Consider the following 23,692-nt stretch of genomic DNA (forward strand, 5'->3'; position numbering starts at 1 on the left):
CCCGCTGTGGGACTATTAAAGGTTTTCTTATTCTTATGTGTGTTGAGCGCAGCAACTTTTGTGTGGTCTGTATTGAAGAATAAGTGAATGTCTTGGTAAATAAAACATAGGGTAGGGGCGCATACAATACATGAGTCTCAACAACATCTAATAATATATATCCATTGGTGTATGTATATGAATGTATTTATGTATGAGTGTATGCACATGCCTTAACATTATTACTAGTATTTATGTTAATGTAACCATTGACCATGTTACGGTAGTTATTTGGTGGCCTGGCAGCTCAGTGGCTAGAGCACTGCTTTGGAAGCACAAGGGCCCAGCCTCTGGTGCCAGAAATGACATTCAGTCTAATACATGCATATAATATATAACGTCTTCACCAGGTCTGGTCCATATAAGTAAAACAAAATGCAATCTAAGTAAATAAATAAAATGATGACGGCCAACATTAATTTTAAGTGATTCAGCACCAACTAATACGTCTTTGACCTCTGCGTGATGACGTCAGGAGCCGAGCATCAACCACGTGACGTGTGTTTCCGGGCCTCAAAAATAAAACGCCCCCCAGGCTAGTGCTGGACGTTGTGAACACGTGAGTCCACTCTGAGCTGGAAGCTGCGTTTAGCGGTTCTTTTATCCGAAGACAGAACCTGGATGTACGTGCAGCAGGTGAACAGCTCAGACTACGAACACAACTTTACGGTACTTCCCCAGTCGGTGCTGCTCGTGTGATACTTCGGCTACTTTAAGGTGTTTTCAAATGGTTGGTATACACTAAAGAATGTTGTGATGCAAACATACATCAGTGGTGTTTAATGTCTTTAGCAGGACCGGTCCAGTAACTCTGGGTGTTGCTTGTCCTCGTCTTCCAGTGAGGATGTCGACCACGTCGCAGAAACACCGGGACTTCGTCGGGGAGCCGATGGGAGACAAGCCGGTGACGGCTCTGTCTGGGATCGGAGACTCTCTGGGAAAGAAGCTGGAGGATCAGGGCTTCGACAAGGTGGATGAACAAACGCACACCTGTGTTTCCTCCGTTTTCTTTTGTTTCTGGTACTTCATCGTGTCTTGTAAACTTTGTGGGTTTCTGTTTCAGGCCTTCGTGGTTCTGGGTCAATTTCTTCTATTGAAGAAAGACACTGAGATGTTTACAGAGTGGCTCAAAGACGCCAGCGGAGCGAACTCCCGCCAAGCTGGATCCTGCGCTCAGTGCCTGAAGGAGTGGTGCGACGCCTTTCTCTAAGCCCCGCCCATCATCCATGGCCACGCCCCTCGTACCTGCGACTCTGCACCTGGAGCCTAAAACTGAGCTAATAACGTTGTCCCGTGCTGCTGCCGCTTCCAGGTGAATGTTCAGCCTCAAGCCACTGGATGAGTGTTAACGGCGCAGTGAGATGGGCGTTTGTTCACCATATTTCGTTGAGGATAGATAAGTAAAATAAAGTAAAGCACTGAAGCAGAACCATTTTCTCAAATGTTCAGTAGAACTTGGTATCAGTCTGCTGTTGTCCAATGGGCGAATGGACCAAGTCAGAAACAGTCAAAGATTCATTTAAGCAAACTAGTTGCTCTGGGCAACGTAACAGTAATGATACCAGTGACTTCCAGCCTAAACTGCACCTAAGCACATTTTAGGTTTAATTCACTTTTAGAACTGCAAAGAAAGAGCACCAAGCAATTTAGGGTGATTAATTCGTAAACCTTATTTTCAAATCAAAGCATGTGGGAATAAATCAGGAGCATGAAATATCATCTAGAAAAGCAGAAAACTCTTAATGATTTTTAGTTTGTAGTTGGAGTCCACTTGGTTCTGGTTCATCCGAAGTTCTGCATAGACCCAGTGACTCCACCACAGGTTTTAAACCAACCTTTATTCAGCTGCAGTCTCAATCACTTAAAAAAACACTAACAGCACAAACAGGAACTGTCAGTAGAAACAACAGCTGTCAAAGTGGCCTCTGACTGGTTCAACTGGGCCAGGGGTGAACAGGAAGGCAGTTTGGGTTACATGGAAATAAAGAGTAGCCACAGGTTTCCACACATTCCTTTAGTCAGGAAATGCAGCAAGTCCAATTTGATGCAGGTACAAAAACGGAACCAGTTTTCTCTTGCACACATTCATTATCTTTTAAAATCACAAGTAAAGCTGCTGAAATTAACGAGTCAGATCTAAAGGGGCGTTGGGATCAGTAAACATTTACAACTTTGGTTAATCGATGTATACAATGAATCTGATTGAAGTATAGAAGACTGAAGCTCGTGAACCAAGGAGCTGCTGAGTGTTTGTGTGAGGTCGAAGGCGCCTCCCTCAAACAGGTCTGGGTGCCCAGGGGTAGATTGCTGTGTAGAGGTCATGTGTGCACAGGCTGGATCCTAGCTGATCAGGTTCGGTACCATAGAATTGTGGTTTCACTTCAGTGTCTTCTCAAGGACTCCATGTAATGGAACATTGCTCCCAGAGCCCAACTGGTCTCCACCTGGTTAATGGTCCTTGCCAACTGCAACAAAAACACATGCTTTTACAGCGAAAAAACCAAAAGCTAGTTTGATGAGGGGATGATCCATGCTCACAACGAACAATGTGTTCTGATGCTTCACTAGAGTCACCGAAATCTGTGCATGTGAGGATTAAAAGACCAGCAGCCTGGCTGCTGTGTGTGAGCAGTCCAGATTCCTGGCCCACTTCCTGGGCCCGGCCTCACCTTGAGTTGTTTCTGAGGAGGGAACCCGAGTTCCTGCAGCAGGACCGAGATGTAAACCAGGTCCAGACAGAGGAACGGACTCTGAGGACGACTGACAGACAGGCTGCTGCACACTGGAATGAAAAGCAATCTATCCATTAGAACCAAAATGTAGGTTCTACAGGTCTGCATAAAGACAATGAGCAATAACACGGCTAATGTGTTCATTACAAAGTCTACGGTGAGTCATCGTCTCTACTCATTTTAGCGGTTGTATGATCTGAAACGTTTACATTTAATGACTATTAGCCCACAGTGTTTCCTCTAGCTGCCGCTGGGTGGCGCTGTCTCACCTCTTTTAGCTGCAGCACTATAATCAGACACTTGAACGGTTCCTCCTTTGTTGTCCTCTGAACACAGGAAGCAAAGGAATGCGTCACACACAGTTCAGAGAATTTAAATCACATCCTGAACGATTGCAACCTGACCCGGGATTTTAACCCTGGTCCTTCATACAGATTCTGGTCTCGTCAGCGCAGGCTTCCTACCGATGACACCGAGGTCGACAGCTCGGTCGTAGTAGTAGGAGAAGGCGTAGAAGTCCATGTCTGCTGCCTCGGACACCTTCACCACCTTCCTGTACAGAACCTTCTCCACCTTGGTGACACAAGCCTCATAAAGCGGCTCCCCTGAAACACACACAACACACACATGGTTCCTGCTGCAGCCGCATGACGGCAACAAGCAGACGTCCAACTCCTTACCTGCCTTCTGTCCCTTCACCCTGTACATGACATCAGCGTGTGTCCAGCTGCCCGAGTACTCTGGAGCAAGGCAGGGGCTGACCAGCTCAGTGCTGCCGCCTACTGCTCACACACACACAAACATGAGCAGTTGGTCCTGTTTGAGTCATGGTTTAGTGTGACTGTTAATGTAAAGGAGTCAGAAGTTAAAAACGGAACTAAGGACTGAACCACTGGCAGTTTCTCTGGTCAGTGAATCTGTGCTGCAGCTTCTTACAGCGGCTAAACTACAGCAACAGCTGGCGGGCAAGGAATTAATCTTGCTGTGTGTTATTAAAAGATTAGATAATGGCTTATTTTACTGACGGGTGGAGGGTATAAATGGCAGAGATGAAAGCAAATGAGAAAACAAGAAAGAGTAAAATGAGTTTTGTACGCACGCGGTGAAGCGTCAACACCTCCTAAGACAGCGAGTCGAGCCGACATCAGACCCAAACCCAAGTAACTGTGGAAATTCAACAACCACCATCACCGTTTGAGGTTTAGTTTTGAATCGGAGATGAACATCTGGCCTTTTCTACAGATGTGAAATGTTTATTATATTTGTGGCCCATCTCCTAGTAATCTACTTTTACCTGTGAGCGTATACTGTGTGTGTGTTACTGAACATCTGGAAGGACCTGATGTAGTCGATGGGAGACGTCTGGATGCTTTTCTGCAGAAGAGAAAACCTTTGTCACTTAACGGATGCAGAGACTCTGACTGGATCAGCTTTGACTCGGTTCCTGGTTAGAATGTCCTGCTCCTCAATTTCACCCCTCCCACACTCCTCCCAGAAGACGAGGACCTCTGGGGACGGCCTGACCTAAATAGGACCCTCTATTACCACCCTCAGTCTCCTCCTCCCTCCATGCGAGGGTGTTTATTTGGGATTACGGCAGCATTTACAGATTAAAGCCTCTAAGATGGAGCCACACTGGTAGTTTGACTGGAGAGACAGCGTCTGCGTGCTCCACCAGTTCCTACTCCACCTCCCTTTTCTCTCCGTTTCAGTCATCCCCACCTTGTCCTGGAGGCTGAAGGTGATCTGAGTTGACCCACCGCCCAAATCCAACATCCCCACGGTGGGTGAGCGAGCACCGTGAAGACCACCTAAAAAGAGAGAGAGGGAGCTGCAGCATAATCCAATAACAGGTAATCACCATTTCTTGTTCACATTAATCTGGTTTTACACACAGACCAACCTATAAATCTCACAAACACGCTGGGATGAACACAAACACATTCATTCGTATCACTGCTTCATCAGATCTAAAACCCATTTACATTCTGCTGTGTGTGTTTCTCACCGGTGAGGAAGTTGACAGTGATCCACGCAGAGATTCCTAAAAAAGAAAAGCCCAAATGTTCAGAGCAGGATTCTCCACAGCCACAGGATCTAAAAGCACGGAGTCCTGCACGAGGCACTGGATTCTCTATCAGTCTGTTCATCAGATCATGATGTTCCATTAGATTATTGAAGAGACTTGAATCTTGAATTAAATATTATTAATATTAGCCTAAGACCTAAACCATACAGTGTAGCACACAAAGAACAACACTGTCAACAAGAAACCAGGAAGAAAAGTCAGCTCAGGAGGTTTGAGACCACAGCAGGGATCTGCTTATCGAGGTCAACTCAAAGACCACATCAGGGTCTGTGGCACTCAGCTGCTGCATTAGTGCCTTTTACCAGAGACCTCTGACCTTCCAGCAGAAGGGATGCTTAAAGAGCTCGACAGAAACTGTATCATAGGAGCTTTACCATAAAACTCTTAGGCTGCAACACTAAGAAGCAATTTTCAAACAAAAAACAAACAAGTACACAGAAACAAGTGAAACACGGGCACTTAGCAGCACTCAGATCAGCATTAGCAATAAGTCTCATCAACCCAGGATGTGGAATGTAATCTCAGCGAGGGATGAGCGTCCCGGCCAAGAATGGCCGAAATATGGGAGCGATAATAAGACTGATCCGGTGTGACTCGGACCCACGGAGCAGGAGCGGGTCCATTAGAGGGGAAGTGGACCTGGATAAGAAGTTAATTCAGTCTTTTCTAATGGAGCAGAGAAAAGGAGAAAACATTTCAGACGGGGGAGATAATCGGCCTCCCTCCCTCCCCCTCCAACATTAAGTGGGACATGATCCCACATGGCCATAATTGCTTGTATGAACTACTTTAAAAAGGATTGGATTATAAGAGGCAGCGCCATGTTCATACACAGCGAGCATTTAAACCACTGAACCTCCATCTGACCTTACCTACAATAACAACAGCTTCAGTAAAAACCTCTGCAGGGGCAGAAAACACATCTGGAAACTCAGGAGCCACTCACACGGGGACAGGCCTATAACTAGTTCATTAAACATGCAGCTTCAGCTGGCTTGAGTGCCAGCAGATCCTCCAGCGCTGGCCTGCTGTTTTGAGGAGGCTCGTCTCCCATTTCATCTAATTTATAATCCTACATATTGTTTAATCCTCCACATTGGCAGTTTTCGTCGGGGAAATCAGTGGAAAACAATGAAAAAAACAAGAATGACAAACATCATCCGACCTGCTTCACAGACTAGACAAATGAAACGATGAGAAGCTGCAAAGACAAATACATTTGCTGTAATCTAATAAAGTCATAAAGAGATGAGCGCTGTCCTCAGTGAGAGACCTGATGAGAGGTCACCCGTCTTCTAAAACTCCCTTTTGGGCATTCAGGCACTTTTACGTAGTGGATGAAATGAACTGGACGCAGGTTCTTAGCGGTTGGGGTCAAACTGAACATGGTGCGAGTCTTGCGAAGGGAAGTGCAAGGGAAGTGCATCCACTGAATCCTACCTTCATCGGTGCCGTCCATGATGGACACACTGTCACCTCTGGACAGAAATGGAGACTCTGTAAACACCCTCCTCACCTGGGCACAACACAGGGAAAGTAATGAACCTCCAGGATGGAAGTCACTGAGCTCAACGTTGGGTGTTAAGTTGCAGGACGAACAATTTTGGTGAAATGTACTGATGCATATTTAACAAATTTCAACACCCTGAAGATGTGGGCCAATCAGGTAATTAATCACACACTTCATCCTGGATGCTTTTCAGCTGCTCTCCATTATGTAAGTGAATTACTTTAGCTAATATCCTCACAGGAAGCTAATGCTTCTTCATCCTCTTCATCACCAACAGGATGTCAGAGCCAAAAAAGAAAAGTCTATTAAAGCCTTTAAGTAATCAGTAATAACAGGACTAGAGCATTCAGCCAAAATGTGATTTAATCTAAAGCTGTGCTCTTATTATCGGACTGTGCCAAACACAGAGCTGATTACACGGGGGAGGGCTGGGGGTTGATGAACTGATAGGCATGGGACTGTGGTGTGTCTCACCCTGTCCAGCAGGTGTGTGGCCTTCTCTCCAGGCAGCAGACGAAGGCCGGCTGTGGCCTTCAGGACCACAGGAGTGATGCTCCATACTGAGGCAGGGATGCTGGACTTTGCTGCCTCTAACAGCTCCATGAGCCCTGATGTGCACTGGATGTGAGGGCAGACAATGAACAATGGCTCAAAGGGTTTGATCTTTACAGGGACTCAGTGGGATACAGACTCTACCTTCTCCGGCTCATCTGCATACGCAGATAGGCCGGGTTTGATGGATCTGAAGGTCTCGTGGGCAAGTTCAGGAGCTTCTGCAGAAGAAAAACGCACATATAAAAATAACTTTAAGCGTCAGTGACAAAACCCCCAACTTGGTCTTGAAATGACAAAAGAGTCTGCTTATGTTTGCAGTTGACTGACCCTGGACCTGTCATTAAGCGCTTAACAATAATTCTAGACAGCATATAACTAACAGGTGCTGGCATTAGTGCAGTTAGCGCAGATGCTAACAAAGGAGCCAAAACAGCACTCAGCCTGTGTGATTTAGCTTAGCGCTTAAATGCGATAATGAAGGCATTTGGCTGAGCTCTGCAGGAAACTTTCTCTAAGCTCAATAAGCAAAACCCTCCGAAACGCTCTAATGAGTTTGTGTCCGTTTGAACCTTGCCAGCAGCTCCAGGACTTAGAGGCTGAAAGCTCCTCTTGTCTGCTGGATTCACAGCTGGTAATTAATGTTTGGGCCTAACGTGATGTTAAATACACTAAAAGCAACACAGAGTCGTCTGCTTTAGAAACCACTTTAATCTCAAAGGATCCATAAGAATCAATTTAGCTTCAACTACAGAGGTTTAACATTTTAACAGTTTAACACTGTTTAATATCTGGAATAAACTCATCAGTGTCTGCTCCATATATTGGAATACGTTCAAACTCAATTTAGCTTCTGTAGACAAAAGGACATTTAAACTCCACCTGATTCCTGTTGTTTCATCTGAAGACATGTCAGATGTTTGTTTTTATTATGTCATAAAGGAGCACAGATGTGGTCCTGTCCTATCCAACCAGCTCCTTTCGTTGTGACCACATGTACCTTTGTTTCCCATCCAGAACTTAAAGACATGGATTCTGGTGCCAGTGCTCCCAGCATCAAACATGATGGCGTACTGGTGTGTTAGTCCAGCAGCAGGCCTGCCTGTGGACTTGTCATACTTTCTGTGAGGAGGTGGTTTGTATGCGTCAGGCTTTAAGGCATTATAGCGATGCTTCACAAGCATCAGGTAGAGCAGCAGGAAGGTGATGAAGAGGAGGAGTCCAGCCAGCTTGGCTTTCTTCATCTCCTATCACTCTGTGGCCACAACAGCTGCAGCCTGTAAATCTACAAGAGCAAGCAAAGAAAAGATCCACATGAACGTGGCTCACGTCTGCGGGAAGATGAACACTTTACATTGACTTGACTTGAGTTGTGATGTACAGCGCAGTGAATGTTACCTTCCACCGTGTGGAGCCTGCTCATGTGAGTGAGTTTGGTGGATGCAGCAGACACCACGTCCTCCAGCTGCTGTGACAGAACCAACACACATCATCAGCGACAACTGTATAGCTGTTCTAGCCAGTTTAAGGGGCGTGTGAGCCAGATGCTACATGCCCATACATCAATTGATGTCAAAGCAGCGTTAGCCGGTTAGCATGGCGATGAAGCAACCTGCGGGATAACAGCCAGTGTGTAAGGCAGTCACTGGTAAAATAAGCGCGTAAACGTACCGAGAAGAGACGATCATCGGCTGTTACGAGAATGCAAACCTCCTTTCGCTTTTCTCCTCATTGTGCTCACGGCGCGGCCTAATGACGACAGAGACCGTGACGTCACGCGTGGAAGGGAGCACTTCTACGGCAAGCCGTTTTAACATTTATTCACATTACAGATTTAGAATTATATCCTATAATTTAGGATATCCGCAACTACTTCAATTCGACTTTATATATCCGTAACTCCATTTTGACTAATAACATTACATATCTACAACTGGCCGCGTTTTACAGATATCTTAAATACATTTTTGGATGCCTCGAACTAAGGTTATTAGTAGTTTTAAAGTAATTTAATTGCACATATATTTAATTGTATAGCAAAATGTAGTTCCAGATATCTACAATTATAGTTTTAACTATGCATTCCTTTTCGAATATCTACTGTACAAAGACATATCTTATATCTAGCAAAGGTTTTTAATATAAAACAGTTTTTACAGTTTTTAACAGATTCTAGATATCTAAAATACAATTTTGACTAGTCAAAATTAAAATTCAATTCCAGATAACAATTGTATTCTGACTAGGAAGAAGTACTGTTTTAGATATCTACAATTACAGTTTTGACTAAGCAGAATTCCTTTTCGGATATCTACAAAGACAGTATGGATATCTTGCAAAGGTTTTTACATACGCCGTTTTAACGACTAGGCAAAATTACATTGTGACTGGTCAGAATTAAACTTCAATTCCAGATAACAATTGTATTCTGACAAGGAAGAAGTACTGTTTTAGATATCTACAATTACATTTTGATTATCCACAACTTAATTTTTACATCTGTTTTAGCATTTATTAGATATCTGTTATGTTTTTAAGACTAGTTAAAAGTATAATTTACGATATCCACAACTACATTCTGACGTACTCAAGATTTAGATATCCCTAATTCTTTTTTATTTTTTTTTATTTTTTAAATATATTTATTATTATTATTATTATTATTATTATTATTATTATTATTATTATTAGTGTTATTATACTATACTATTATTAGTATAATTATTATTAATTCTTTTTTTTTTTTTATTTTTTAATATATTATTATATATTATTATATTATTATTATTATTATTATTATTATTATTATTATAATAATATAATATATTATTAATATTAATAATAATAATAATAATTCTTACTAACCAAAATGGAATTAGGGATATCTTTTATTTATTATTCTTATCTTTATATTATATATATCTTTAATTATTATTATTATTATTATTATTATTATTATTATTATTATTATTATTATTATTATTATTATTATTATTATTATTATTATTATTATTGTTCACAGGTTCACAGGTCCAGGGATCAGGAGGTCATGAGTTCAGTTGTATGTCAGCTTTGTCACTGCAGGAACTCTGACCGCTCAGTGTGGCTGAATCAGTTTTTATTGACTGTGATTTTGAAACTAAGTTAACATAAAATCACTACTAACAGTAGGCTAAGAAACTCTAACCAGAAGGCCAATAAGGAACAAAAACATAAGCCGACTAACTAGAAAGCACAGACACAAACTCTTAGACGGTGAAGGAACTGTGGCCTGGCGTTATCAGCTGGTTCCTCTGGTCTCTCTGGTCCTGCTAGTCTATCTGGTTTTGCTGGTCTCTTGTCCATCCAAGTAAGGACCATCAATGATTAGTTTACGAATCCTATCTCACTTTCTGACGATCTCAGCATTGGCTGCAGTAAACAGGAGCGTAAAATGGATGTGGGTCATGTGATCCCATCAGAGGGATTATTGGGGAATAATTTGAAGGATTGATTTGGCATGTTAGGATAATAATTGACGATTCCACTTTCATCCCGTAAAATGCAACTTGGTGTGGATTATCAGCCGCACCAGTGACATCTGGTATGAGCAGCCTTATTTTCTGAGCCTTATTAGGCTTCATCTTAATCGTTTCTTATCATCTCATCATCATGAAATTTAATGTCAGAAGTCAAAACAGAAGAAATGATTGTGATGTGATGTTGTGAGGTTGAGACACAAGCACAGCTTCTGAATAGAGTTTAGTGCGGGGAGGGAAGTGTTCCTCAGGAGACATTGCTGCTGTGGATTAATTGGGTCTTGATGACATTTGATAAAACCATCAGGGCTTCTGAAAAGCAATAAAGCATAGTGAAGGCCCAATCCGCTGGGCACTGGGCTATTTCCAGAGGAAAACAAGTGAAAAGAGGAAAAGGGATGATGATTAATGTTATTGGATTATTTACATTGCCCTCAACATGACTGAGCCTCAGAAATGAAATTAAAATGTGTGTTGAATGGGATTTTCTAGGAAAGTCCCATAAAACCATGACGGTAATAAGAAATGACTAATTCTCCCAAAGTCGATTAAACACAGGAAAATTCAGCGCAGAACAAATAAGATGTGGATCAGACACATGCAGCTACAGTAAGATTACTGTGTTGTCCTCCTATTATTCAGATTATTACGCAGCGTGTTCTTAGGATTAATGTGCTGCTTGGTGCTGAAACAGCCATTAGACACAGAAACATCACGACCGACCAGGATTATTTTCTAAACCAAAGAGCAGGTGGATATCTGGGTTGTCTGGCTGACAACCTGAGCCGCCAATGAAGACTGAGTCTGACCCAGGACCAGTTCCGGGCCCGGCTCAGGAGCAGCAGTGAGTCCTATGTGACCTTAGCGGAGGATTAGCTCTCTGGACTTTTTAGCATCTTTGGATTTTTTAATCTATTTTAAACAATGCCTTCAGATTAGCCACCAAAGTCAGAGTGCATCAAATAAAGAAAATTGCATTAAATTATCCCATTAATATTATTATATTCGTCCCCTTCAACATTATATAATGAAACAAAGTGGTTTTACTCACTCATCCCCCTCAGCCCTCATCTACTAAGGAGCCATGCTAGTAAATGGAAATTGGATTGTAATAATGCAGCTCTTCCAGATGAAAAGCTGCAGCCTGACCTGGACCTGCTGTTCACTCGATGTCAGAGCAGATTACTGATACCAGACAGAGAACCTCAGAACCAGCCTCCTCCACTTCACCGGTTTCAGCACGGTTGGACATGTAGCAGAGACAACACTACTAAAGCTCAACACCTTCAGCACTAGCAGCCGGACCACAACTGGACCAGAACAGTGTCACAGCAATTCTGTGCCATTTCAGGATAAACAACAATAAAGTTTAATAGAATAAAGAGATTATTAAATCAAATCAAATAATTGCTGCGTTTCACAACTAATTTGTTTTTGAATGACATAAGAATTAATCATCATAATCCTGAACATCACTGAGTTTATTTAAGATAAGTTTTTGAAGTCCAGCTTGCTAAAAATGACCGAGCGAAGTCCTCAGTTTAATCAGCGCAGACACAAAGCATATTTCACAGATGATGTTTGGACACAGATTGTTGGAGGGCTCAGATTACTGTTCTGTTAGATTACATATTGTCTTACAGACTTTAATATGGTGTTAAACCCTGCAGACAATCTGCATCTGCAAAGCTGATCTAACACAAACTTGATCAAATCAAAGCTGAACTTTCATTTTCACATTAAGACGTTCAGTTTTTAAAAAGTCGGGGAGCAAAGGATTCTGGGAGACTGAGGTACCACACATGTGCTTTGATTCCGTTATTCTCTGACAGCTGTGTTGATTTGATTGATACAAGTCAAATAAAAGATCTACTGTAAGAACTAACAGCAGAACAACAGAAGAGATGCGAGGTCATGACCAGGCGGAGTTTAAGGTTAACGTGAATTACCTGTCCAGGTGTGCCCCGCCCCTCCTCTAGAAACGAACTGTGTGTTCATTTGGAGTTTTGCTGTTGGCTTTGTTCAGGCTGAGGCGCCATTGTTGTTGTGTAACATCTGCTTTGGGCGTTTTGTCTCCCTGTTCTTTGTAGAGCTCTGACTAATCCATCTTTGTTTGTACAGTAAGTTGAATAATTCAGGGAATCCTGTTTGTATCCTCACAGAAATTGTCGGGTTCCCCTTAATTTCCTGATAACCTGTTAATTTTATTGTTTTTCACTCACATTACATGATTACTGCAACGACCCGGCGGCTCAAATCATTTAATGCATTGTTATTGAGGCCAGGCACACGCTGGGCTCCTTTATCCAAATGACTGTTGATATTTGCTTTTAATTTAAGCAATCCACTACAAGACTCATTAACATGCTGCTAGATTAACTGCTTCCAAGCTGAGGTTATCCGCCTCTTAATGCCCTTTCCATGGGAGATAATCCCTGCTAACTTGGATTGGAGGCTACAATGAGATAAGCAGCAAATATGAAGAGATGAAGGAGAAGCTGAACAATTAGTGTTTTTCTCTTTCTGCTGCAATTTGCTTAATTTGGGTCTTAGTAACAGGCAGTGTGTCATGGACCCTGAAGTCAGCACTGATCCTGCACATGGCTGGATAGATGGGTAAATGGATGGATGAATGGATGTGTGGGTGGGTTGGTTGGCTGGATGGATGGATGGACGGATGAACAGACGGACTAGTTCCCACTTGCAGTCTGTGTATTTTCGTCAGGGTGCGTGGAAATGAGCCTGTGGCTGATTAAGGCACTGTAGGAGCCCACCCCCAGAACTAGCAGCTCACACTCACTCCTGGTGCTTGGTGCAGATTAGGAGCTGCGGGATTACAGAAGAGCGTCGAGGAAACACTAACAAAGAAAGTTCTACTGCTGCACTGTCATCCGTGTCTTTGTGTCTTTTATTTATTCAATTCAATTTTCAATTCAATTTTATTTAAATAGCGCCAAATCATAACACGGTTATCTCAAGGCACTTTACAAGTTAAGTACCTTGTAAAATCTCACATACAGCAAACCTTTAATTACAAATTGACAGTAACAGTGGAGAGGAAAACTCCCTCTTTAACGAGGAAGAAACCATCAGCCGAACCAGGCTGGATGTGAGCGGCCATCTGCCTCGACCGTTGGGTGAGGGGAGAGAGAAAGAAAAGCACAGCAACAACAATAAGCAACAGCAGAGCACAGGCAGGATGGTTGGAACAGGGAATGGACACAGGCAGGATGGTTGGATCCGCAGCTGCCCATCACAGACACGTAGCTCTTAGTCTGATGAAACCTGTAGGTGACAGGAAAGGAAAGGAAACAGAGGAGTATGAGTGTATAAATTTACTCAGTGTATAAATTAAGTCCCCCAGCAGTCTATGTCTATTGCATCTTAACTAAGAGATGGTTCCTGTGACTAACAATTATTGTGACCTGAACCATCTCTAACTATAAGCTTTATCAAAAAGGAAGGATTTAAGCCTGATCTTAAAGGTGGAGAGTGTGTCAGCATCTCGAACCTGAACAGGGAGCTGGCTCCAGAGGAGAGGAGCTTGGTAGCTAAAAGCTCTGCCTACATTTAAAGACTATAGGAACCACAAGTAGCCCAGCGCTCTGAGAATAAAATGTTCTGGGAGTATAAGGAACTATGAGGTATTTAAGATAAGAAGGAGCTTTATCATTGAGTACTTTGTAGGTGAGTAGGAGAATTTTAAATTCTATCCTACATTTTACAGGCAGCCAGTGCAGAAAAGCTAATGTAGGAGAAATGTGATCTTTCTTCGTCCGATGAGAACTCTGGCTGCAGCATTTTAAATTAGCTGGAGGGTTTTTAAGGAGCTGTTAGGACATCCTAAGACTAAACAGTTACAGTAGTCCAGCCTAGAGGTAACAAATGCATGAATCAGTTTCTCTGCATCGCTCTGAGAGAGGATGCTTCTGATTTTAGCTATATTTCTAAGATGAAAGTAGGCGGTTGTGAAGATTTATTTAATGTATGATGTAAAAGAGAGATCCTGGTCAAAGATGACACAAAGGTTCCTCACAGTAGAATCTGAAGCTAATGTAATGCCATCCAGGGTGGCTATCTGACTCAATAGTGTCTCTGTGATTTTTAGGTCCAATGATAAGAAAATCGTTTTTTTCTGAATTTAGTTGAAGGAAGTTTTGGGACATCCAGGATTTAATGTCTGTAAAACATCATCTGCATAACAATAGAATGCTTCCTAAAAATCACACCTAGAGGAGCCATGTATAGGCTGAACAGAATTGGACCAAGCACAGAACCCTGTGGTACTCCATAGCTAATCCTTGTGCACGTGGAGAATTTCCCATTAACATGAACAAACTAGAATCTTTTCAACAAAACCATCCCAATGCTGTTCCTTTAATTCTGATGCTATGTTCTAGTCTCTGTAATAGAATGTTATAATCAATTGTATCAAATGCAGCACTAAGATCTAACAGGACAAGGACAGAAACTAGACCATTGTCTGAAGCTAAGAGAAGATCATTAGTGACTCTAACCAGAGCTGTTTCTGTGCTATGATGTTTTCTAAATCCTGACTGAAAATCTTCGTACAGGTTATTCCCACTCAGGTGGTCAGATAATTGTTTAGCCACAACTTTTTCAAGAATCTAAGAAATAAAGGGTAAATTTGAAATGGGCCTATAGTTGGCTAGTTCTCCAGGGTCCAGAGTAGATTTTCAATAAAGGTTTGACCACAGCCACCTTAAAAGCCTGTGGTACATAGCCTAAATGTAAAGATTGGTTGATTTGATTTAATATGGATGAGCTGATTAAAGATAGAACTTCTTTGAGTTATCTGGTTGGGACTGGATCTAAAAGACAAGTTTCTCATTAGAGAAACAACTTTATGGTCCCAGCTCTTTCTCTAATGAATTCAGTTACAGCAGGTTCACGCATGGACTAATAAAAAGCTGCATTTACTATCAGAGGGTTAAACCCATCAAGTCATCACAGCCATTACTCACTTTGTCTTTTCAAATTGTATATAACTGAGGAAACTCAGAATGAACTTAGTTTCGTCAGTTATTTAACTCGAGAGCCAAGTTAAAAAAACTACATTCTTCTCATGAGACTTCTGGCAACTATGTTGTTAGACTGGAAAAAGCTGCCATGAAGTGAGTTTGTGAACCATAGGCCAGTGTTCACTGTGACTCTGGAATCTCTCAGTGAGTGGAGGTGAAGTGACGTGACACTGCAGGTTGTCACCAGGAACAAACAAACACACTTTGGATTAATTGTTCCTTTGGGTCCAGCAGGTAAATTAGCATAATGCATGTATCCTAGCGCAGGAAGCGGCACGCGCTGTGTGGGCGGCGCCTGCCACTAGCAGACACACAAGGGGCCCTTACAGTATTAGTTCAATCATTAGCCATTAGCGCTAATAGCAGCAGACAGACTGTAGCTTTCTCTGCATGTTTGTCTGGCTTGGCCTTGTGTACTTTAAAGGCTGAGATTATAAAACGCAAATGAGGGTTGGGGTGTTGAGGATGGGGGGGTTGGGTGTACCTCATGTAAGAGTACACAGTCCAGACTTCCAGACATGGATTCCAGTCTAATTTAAAAACTTTAATCCCGACCCAGGAGTTGTTTACATCAGTGAATTGGGTTAATCTAGTCGGCCTATTTGCATAAATGTGCATTTATGAATAATTAGTGGGCCACAGAGGCTGTAGGTGGAGCGGTGGGGGTCAGGGGGTGTGGACGCGTGGCCAGACTATTGTTGCCGTTAACAATAGAGCAGCGGAAATAATGAGCAACCAAAAGCCTGCGTTCTGTGGCCGTCTGCTATCGCTTACAGGCACCAGCAGCATGGCGCTAATTTCATTACAGCTGCTGCTTTAATTGGTCTCATTAACTCTGTTTAACCTCGGCAGCACTCAGCACAGTCGGGGTCCAGTCCACTGGCTCTAGAGTCTCTTTGGACTGAGAATGGAGATGTTCATTAAGACACGACATGTGGGAATACGATGCAGTGGTCAAAGGACAAAACATGGGCCATGTCTGACTGCAGCCGACGTAAGTTTTATAAAAAACATATTTGTCAGCATATGGAACAAAAACATGTGGACCTGTTCAGTTTCATAAGAACCTCCAGCACTTGTGTGTGACAGATCACAGCTGGTCAAACAGTCAGTAATCAATGTATGAACCTGCTTCGCCTGCTGCTTCACTGCTGCTCTTTATGTGAAACGTCTTTCATTCCCTGATGAATGCACGGTGCTCTCAAGGGATCCCGCCTCCTCTTTTCACCAATGTGTCCAATGCCAGAATATTCAATGAAGCCATCACAGGGCTGGTTTTAATCACAGAACCGTGCAGGGAATCGAGCTCAGGACAAAAAGGAATGGAAGCTGTTGCATTTAGCATCAACCACCTGATGCTAAAAACACTGTTTGTGCCTAATAAGCAGGGGCCGGAGAGACTGCATCCAGCTGGATGAAGAAGGACCAACTTTATGAAACCTGACATCTGATTCGTTGTGGAGTCAGTAGTGGTTCAGGGCATGGGTCGGAGCCCTGTGTTCAGCTGCTTCCTCCCACAGTCTGGAAACATGCAGTCTGTGTCATGATCTGGGTTTTTGTTCTAGTTGTTTCCTGTTGTCACGCCATGTCCTGTTTTATTTGGTTAAACAGCTGTCACTTACCTGTTCCCAGTATCCACACCTGTCAGTAATTACGTAATCACTCTGTGTATTTAGCCACCACCTGTTCCCATAGTCCTTTGCCAGATTGTCATGTTTCCTGAGTATCTCGAGTTTCCTGAGTTTCGTGAGTTTCGTGTCCGTGTTCGTCGCGTATTTTCCCTGTTTGCCTGTACCGTCATTTCCTGTCTGCACCTGGACTAACCAACTGACCGTGAGTTCGCTTAATCCCTGTCTGTACCTTAGCCAAGATCTTCCGTGTATCGAACCTCGCCTGCGTACTGGACTCGAGATCGCCTGCTCCCCTTTGTACCTTTTGCTGAGCCTTTAGTGTATGACCTGGACCGTCTGACCCCGCTTATAGCAATAAACCTGTGTTTGATCATTATCCTGCCTCGGTGCTGTGCATGTGGGTCCTTTATCTGCCGTTCCGTGACAGTCTGGTTTTGGTGGTCTGCATGGACCTGTACAGGTCTGCCTTTCCAGCTCAGCGAGTCGTTCTACGCTAACCGTGTTATCAACAACACTTGTTTCTCTTTGACCTTAAAGTGTCACACTCTGGTGTGAGGTCTTCAGGGACAGTATAATCTGTCAAATGTAAGTTTAGGGCTTCACTTGAACACCAGCTTCTCTCTGCTCTTCAGGAACAGACCTGAACTTCCTGATTCTGAGTATTTCCAGATTTACAGGCAAACTGATTTCTCCTGTTTCACATATAACTGAGCTGTACACAGAGTAAAACCTGATCTGAACCTGATGTGGTCAGCTACAGCTCTGACTCACAGCAGCAGACAAATTAATTACAAATGGCAGAAATGAAACAATAACCAAATGAAGGATGGAGATCAAGTCTGCACCGGGATAAAGGCAAAAGAATAAAAGACTTTAATCTGAAGATTATTCAAACCCACACAATCAATCATTCCCCTTTTCACATAATAGTAATCCACAGTTTTTTTTTTAAATTGAACAGAAGTTTCTTGTGGTGAACCTTAATCCATCCTCAGCAGCTTCAGCTTACACTGATGCTCTCAATCTGTGAAAACCTTTATAATCTGCAGAACACTCAAGGTTTGGGTCTCAAGACCCTTTGAGTTGTCCATTTAACGTGTTTGCTATGAAAGAATCTGACCCGCTGTCACAGGTGAGTCCAGCCCACAGCCTGTGGACAACACATGAAGAAGAGGGGACTGCATAATCAGTGTGACACTGATGTTAAACTGCTTCCTGGACAGATGGGGTTAAGCTCTATGTAGGGTTTCCTAACTGTCTATGCACTAATCAGATGCAGATGTTCATGCACACACAACTGCTTCTACTTCACTTTGCATCAGCATAATCACTGTTTGATGCTTTCATTTGACTTTTTTTGTTTCATGCTTATTTATTAGTAGCAACACACATCCTTCATTCAAACCAGTGTAAGAGCACCTGTAGGTACATCGGAGAAATAGGATCTCTGCAGATTCTAGTCAGAACTCCGGCTGCAGCATTTTCAATGAACTGGTCCAAACACAATAACCTCCTCCGGTCTGACTTTAGTCGAAGAATGTTATGAGACAAGTTTGAGGTTTGGTTCATATGGTTTTGTGAATAAATATGACTGAGTGTCATCAGCATAACAATGAGTGTTTTCTAATAATACCACCTAGAGGAGACATGTATAGACTGAACAATATTGGACCAAGCACAGGACCCTGTGGTACTCCAAAACTAATCCTTGCGCAAATGGAAGATTTGTCATTAACATGAACAAACTGGAATCTGTTCAAAAATAGGATTTAGGCTATCCCAGTGCTGTTCCTTTAATTCTGATGCTATGTTCTAGTCCAGGGGTGGCCAACCCTGGTCCTCAGGAGCCACAGTCCTGCTGGTTTCAAGGTCAAGGTAATCAGCAGAGAGAGTTGTAAAACAAGCAGCACAGTGGCTTTCGAGGACCAGGGTTGGCACCACTGTTCTAGTCTCTGTAATTGAATCTAACAGGACAAGGACAGAAACTAGATGATGTCTGGAGCTAAGAAAAAATCATTAGTGGCTGATTCTGGTAGATCTAAATCCTCATGCAGGTTATTCCAACGCAGGAGATCACATCATTGTCTGGCTACAATGTATTCAAGGACTTCAGAGATAGAGTACAGTTAGTGTCTCTCAACATCATACTTCATAGCTATATATTCACATAGCCAGTGTCCAGATCAGGATCCCCCTGGAAACTGGCCTAATTAGCTCTATGTTCGGGTCAACTTCAATAAAAATGTAGAACCAATAAAATGAATGTATTTAAAGGATGTTTCTGATTTCTGGTTTTGTTATGGTCAGTAAGAATAAGCTGCTGGTTTTATCCTCATGATGAAAGTCTGTTTGGAAATTAGGGCCAAGTTAGTGTTTAATCCCTTGGGATTTAGTGTGTGTGGGAAGGTAAAAATGATCAACTTGTTTTAAGGAGCAATTAGATGAATCTACTTATAAAACACAATTAAATCAAATTTAAGCCTGTTTTTAAATTCTTTTGTAGTCTAACTCTTCTTTTTCAGCTGTTTCACTGCATCTTATATTAAAGATTTAAAATCATTGAAAAGACGACAGAGCCATAATTTCTGAAAAAACAGCACAAACTGAAAGAAAATTCAGTTTGTGCTGATGCTGCAAAGCTACTAAAACAAAACCCTACCACATCAAAATGAATAATAGTTACAGTTTAGTTTGTGTCAGTTTAGTTTGATTCTTGCAGTTTATTGTTTTTTTCTCATTGTTACAAATATGTTTTCTGATTTACTATTTGTAATAAATAAAAAAGTTAACTAAAATAAAAACACAGCACAAACAAGAGCATAAAACATTTAATTGTTCTTTTGTACTTTGTACTTTTAAGTAATTTTATTGTTGTATTTAACATATTGTTTTATTACATTATTAGAATAGTATTATAATATTAAAGTATTTTTCTTTTATGAATCTATTTTATTTAATACACATAATAATACACATTTTTCTGCTGTAATGTGACCATAAGAAAACCAAGAAAACCCTTAATGAATGATAACAGTAATATGATTTACAGCTTTTATTGTTATGGTTGTGATGCTGTAGTAGATTGTGGAGTCTTCCCTGATCGAAGATAAACAACAGAAATTAAAAACCGTTCCTCCTCCTCCTCTTTACCAAATCCTGATCGGATTGAAATAAAATTGGTGGCAATTAATCCTCTGGGATTGAGGAGTCCCCCCCCCCCACCTCCACCCTGCAGATCCCACTTGTGATTGGCTGACGCTGTGATCCCGGGACACTGGAATCACATAAATGGAGCTCGTCGGCCGGACCGTCCCGCTCTGTCCATCATCATCTTCATAGTCCGGTTAAGCACCATGACGGGCCGGGAGGAGATCAGCGAAGAGAAGCCTAAGGTCAAGATGTTATCTCCAGGATTTGGGATCGATAAGTCCCGACTGCACGGCTCCGGGTTCCGCTCCAAAGGCTTTGCCATCACCGACCTGCTGGGCCTGGAGTCGGACCTGCAGGGGCGACATCAGCCCGGCGTCCCACCCGGCTCAGGTCTCTCGTCGGTGGCCTCGGGGCCCGGTTCAGAGCCTCAGGGAACCGGCGGAGGCCTCGGCGGCTTCACCTTCCCGGGGGGGTCCCTGCCCCTCGGCCTCGGCTTCCTGTGCAGCCTAGCGGCCCAGCAGCCCGCCGGAGCACCCTGCTTCCTGCCGGGACACCTGCCGCTGCTGCAGGCCCGGGCCGACAGCCACTACCTGCAGAACCTGGAGGCCCAGAGGGACTACTCCGGTACGGCTCGGCTCGGCTCGGTTCGGTTTCATGTTAATAGTGGTTGTGCGGGATCTGGATCTTGCGTGCTTTAATCCCGTCTCCTCCTCCGACACAACTGTTGAAGTCCATTCATGTTCTTTATTTGTGTTTTTATGTTGTCATCGGCTCTGGTTCTGTTTTGTAGAGTAATTTTTTTAAACTAAAGTTTAAAGTTAAATAAAAGGTTTTGGTCTATTTTGCAAGAAAGAATAAATAAATAAATGGTCATTTGCATTTACTGAGGTCACATCTTGGCCCAGCTTCCCGCTTCACAAAGCGTTATTATTATTATTATTGTTATTATTATTATTATTATTATTATTATTATTGTTGTTGTTGTTGTTGTTGTTGTTGTTGTTGTTGTTGTTATACTGGACATAACAAGTTGTCTGGTTCTTCCGCAGATGAAGAATGTCTTTCTGACAGAAACGATTCAAAAACATCAGGGAACTCACAGAAGAGAAAGAAGCGGAGACACAGGTGAGGATCAAAATCAACAATTTAAATTCACTTCATCAATTCATCACACATTTAATTTATATATTATGCAATTTTTCTTCAAAAACACTAATTTAAATATTTTTATAGATTATAAAGAATATGTAAATATGGGGAACTAGAGAAATCCTAAAATACTAAGTCTTTATTATTTGCAGTATATAATAATAATTTAAGGCCACTGTGCAATAAACATAAACATTTCATTAAAGACTATTTTTACATAAACACTTGTCTTCTGGAATCTGAAGTGCAGCAACATGAGAGTCCACCGACAAAGATTATTACACATTCACATTCCCCCTTCCTCTGTTCTGTCTGCTGCAGGACGGTGTTCACCTCCCACCAGCTGGAGGAGCTGGAGAAAGCTTTCCAGGAAGCCCATTACCCCGACGTCTACGCCCGAGAGATGCTGGCCATGAAGACGGAGCTGCCCGAGGACCGGATACAGGTCAGAACCACAACACACATATACTATAGATTCCTTTTGAACTTGAATCATTGAATCCTGTCACTGAAAGACTATTTGAGCATTAAGTAAAATTGTTTCTCAACCTGAAGCTCAGGAAACCTAAATGGCTCGGAAGAGATGACGTCTAAATAATACTGAACTCTGTTTAGACTTGGAATCGTTTCATCACTTATGAAATTATGTGTTGCTTTCATAATTTCAGGTGTGGTTTCAGAACCGGCGGGCGAAGTGGCGTAAGCGTGAGAAGTGCTGGGGTCGCAGCAGCGTCATGGCTGAGTACGGCCTGTACGGGGCCATGGTGCGACACTCCATCCCTCTGCCAGAATCTATCCTCAACTCGGCCAAGAACGGCATGATGGGATCCTGCGCCCCCTGGCTGCTCGGTGAGCCGCATGCACGTCAGTGCCACGCACACGCACCACACCTGCATCCATACACAGGGTCCAGACACCACAGCCAGAGGCACCGTCACACAGCTGCTAGGTAGCACACATGCATCAGGAACCAGTGGACAATGACCTCAAAGTCCTATGAAAAGTACCCCAGCACAGAGCCTGTTGGCCTCCAGGAGACCCACAGGACACATTCTGTCTCCACTACAGGTCCAGGTTCATGTTCAGTGCTTTTAACTTCCTGTCCTGTATTGCTTCTTTTCCAATGGCTGCTTTTGGTCCACATAGTAAGTGTGAAGTGGTCCCCCCCCCCCCCCCCCCAGGGCTCTACAAGTATTCTAGATTTGATTCCATAAAAGTGGAAGGAGTGGAATAAACTCCCACAATTTAAACATGGATCATTAGTGATGCTTTGAGTCACATATTATAAACATATGCATTTTATGTTTTGGTTGCATTCATTATTATACTTATGTTATATTATCTGTCCCAGGACTGAATCTCTGTCTTCCTCTGTCCTCACAGGTATGCACAAGAAGTCTTTAGAAATGGCTAAAAAGGGTTCCAGTACGTCAGAGTCCGACTCAGCTCGGTCCGACTCATTCTGTGACACCTCAGAGCGGAGAGGTGGCAGTGAGACCCGGGAGGTAGAACGTGAGGCAGGAGAACAGAACGAGGAGCTGTTAGAGGACGAGGAGGATGAGGAGGTAGCCATCGACCTGTCCAGCTCCTCTAAACTGCAGCAGCAGGTGGAGGAGGGCGAGAGGCCCATAAAATTGTCTCCACAGCAAAGTGGAGCCGAGGCCCCAGAGCAACACTGAGAAATGACTGAAGACGGGTCCGCTTCAGCAGCACCGAAATCTGATGGCTGTTGTCTCAGCGAGCACATAAATCCAATAAGTGAACAGTCATTTCATTATTACTATGTAAAGATTTTAATTATAGCTGCTCAAAACACAGACAATAACAGTCCAAGCTTAAACAGCAGTATAATAAAGACTGCTATTCTAACACATTAACAGAGGGGAGCAGTTGGGCAATACTTTAATGCTTGTTCAGGTGACTTTAACAACGATTCTCTGTCCGTCTGTATCGTATTGTCATGAGAGTATGTTTGATATGTGTCTTTCACAATTTAAGATGCAATTTATTGTTTTAATTCTACTTTGTTTCATAGTTTGTTGCTGATTGGTTTGACTAAAGCCATGTGAATGAATGTAATTTAAATGTCCTATTAAAAAAAGTCTCTTTAATATTATCTTATTTATGTACAGCAGCAGGTTCAGATAAATGGTGAAATAAAGACAAATTATTTTTGGAATTGTGAAGTAGTTTTGGTATTCAGCATCATCAAAACAGCATAAACGGCAAATGATAAAACAATACAACGGAAATCAAGTATTACGTATTTAAATCAGGAGG

The 23,692-nt window shown here is 42.6% G+C and overlaps 3 protein-coding genes across 13 annotated transcripts; 2 read left to right on the plus strand and 1 right to left on the minus strand.

The window, feature by feature from the left end:
- Positions 1 to 527: 527 nt before the first annotated feature.
- On the plus strand, positions 528 to 1,468 carry LOC114842006 (barrier-to-autointegration factor-like). Of its 8 annotated transcripts, none has more exons than XM_029127408.3 (3): positions 528 to 675; positions 835 to 1,009; positions 1,103 to 1,468. In XM_029127408.3, the coding sequence occupies exons 2-3, from the start codon at positions 884 to 886 to the stop codon at positions 1,247 to 1,249; spliced, it is 273 nt and encodes a 90-aa protein (XP_028983241.1). In that variant the 5' UTR covers positions 528 to 675; positions 835 to 883; the 3' UTR covers positions 1,250 to 1,468. The 8 variants fall into 8 exon arrangements, with proteins under 8 accessions (XP_028983241.1, XP_028983240.1, XP_028983242.1 ...); XM_029127407.3 differs by having other exon boundaries at positions 559 to 708; XM_029127409.3 differs by having other exon boundaries at positions 559 to 675; positions 832 to 1,009.
- Positions 1,469 to 1,858: 390 nt separating this feature from the next.
- On the minus strand, positions 1,859 to 8,716 carry entpd6 (ectonucleoside triphosphate diphosphohydrolase 6). Of its 3 annotated transcripts, none has more exons than XM_029127385.2 (15): positions 8,594 to 8,716; positions 8,321 to 8,390; positions 7,923 to 8,207; positions 7,067 to 7,143; positions 6,845 to 6,988; positions 6,301 to 6,376; positions 4,780 to 4,815; positions 4,494 to 4,582; positions 4,066 to 4,145; positions 3,871 to 3,935; positions 3,452 to 3,553; positions 3,236 to 3,376; positions 3,041 to 3,097; positions 2,709 to 2,821; positions 1,859 to 2,504 (listed from the first exon to the last, which is right to left on the minus strand). In XM_029127385.2, the coding sequence occupies exons 3-15, from the start codon at positions 8,164 to 8,166 to the stop codon at positions 2,421 to 2,423; spliced, it is 1,308 nt and encodes a 435-aa protein (XP_028983218.1). In that variant the 5' UTR covers positions 8,167 to 8,207; positions 8,321 to 8,390; positions 8,594 to 8,716; the 3' UTR covers positions 1,859 to 2,420. The 3 variants fall into 3 exon arrangements, with proteins under 3 accessions (XP_028983218.1, XP_028983219.1, XP_028983220.1); XM_029127386.3 differs by having other exon boundaries at positions 8,321 to 8,387; positions 8,594 to 8,715; XM_029127387.2 differs by lacking the exons at positions 8,321 to 8,390; positions 8,594 to 8,716 and having other exon boundaries at positions 7,805 to 8,066.
- Positions 8,717 to 20,091: 11,375 nt separating this feature from the next.
- Positions 20,092 to 23,523, plus strand: vsx1 (visual system homeobox 1 homolog, chx10-like). 2 transcript variants are annotated; one of them, XM_029127713.3, is made up of 5 exons: positions 20,092 to 20,887; positions 21,313 to 21,388; positions 21,734 to 21,857; positions 22,081 to 22,276; positions 22,796 to 23,523. In XM_029127713.3, the coding sequence occupies exons 1-5, from the start codon at positions 20,467 to 20,469 to the stop codon at positions 23,089 to 23,091; spliced, it is 1,113 nt and encodes a 370-aa protein (XP_028983546.1). In that variant the 5' UTR covers positions 20,092 to 20,466; the 3' UTR covers positions 23,092 to 23,523. The 2 variants fall into 2 exon arrangements, with proteins under 2 accessions (XP_028983546.1, XP_028983547.1); XM_029127714.3 differs by having other exon boundaries at positions 22,081 to 22,261.
- The last annotated feature ends 169 nt before the right edge of the window (positions 23,524 to 23,692 follow it).

This window comes from Betta splendens, chromosome 15, assembly GCF_900634795.4.
Source record: "Betta splendens chromosome 15, fBetSpl5.4, whole genome shotgun sequence".
Lineage (NCBI taxonomy): Eukaryota > Metazoa > Chordata > Actinopteri > Anabantiformes > Osphronemidae > Betta > Betta splendens.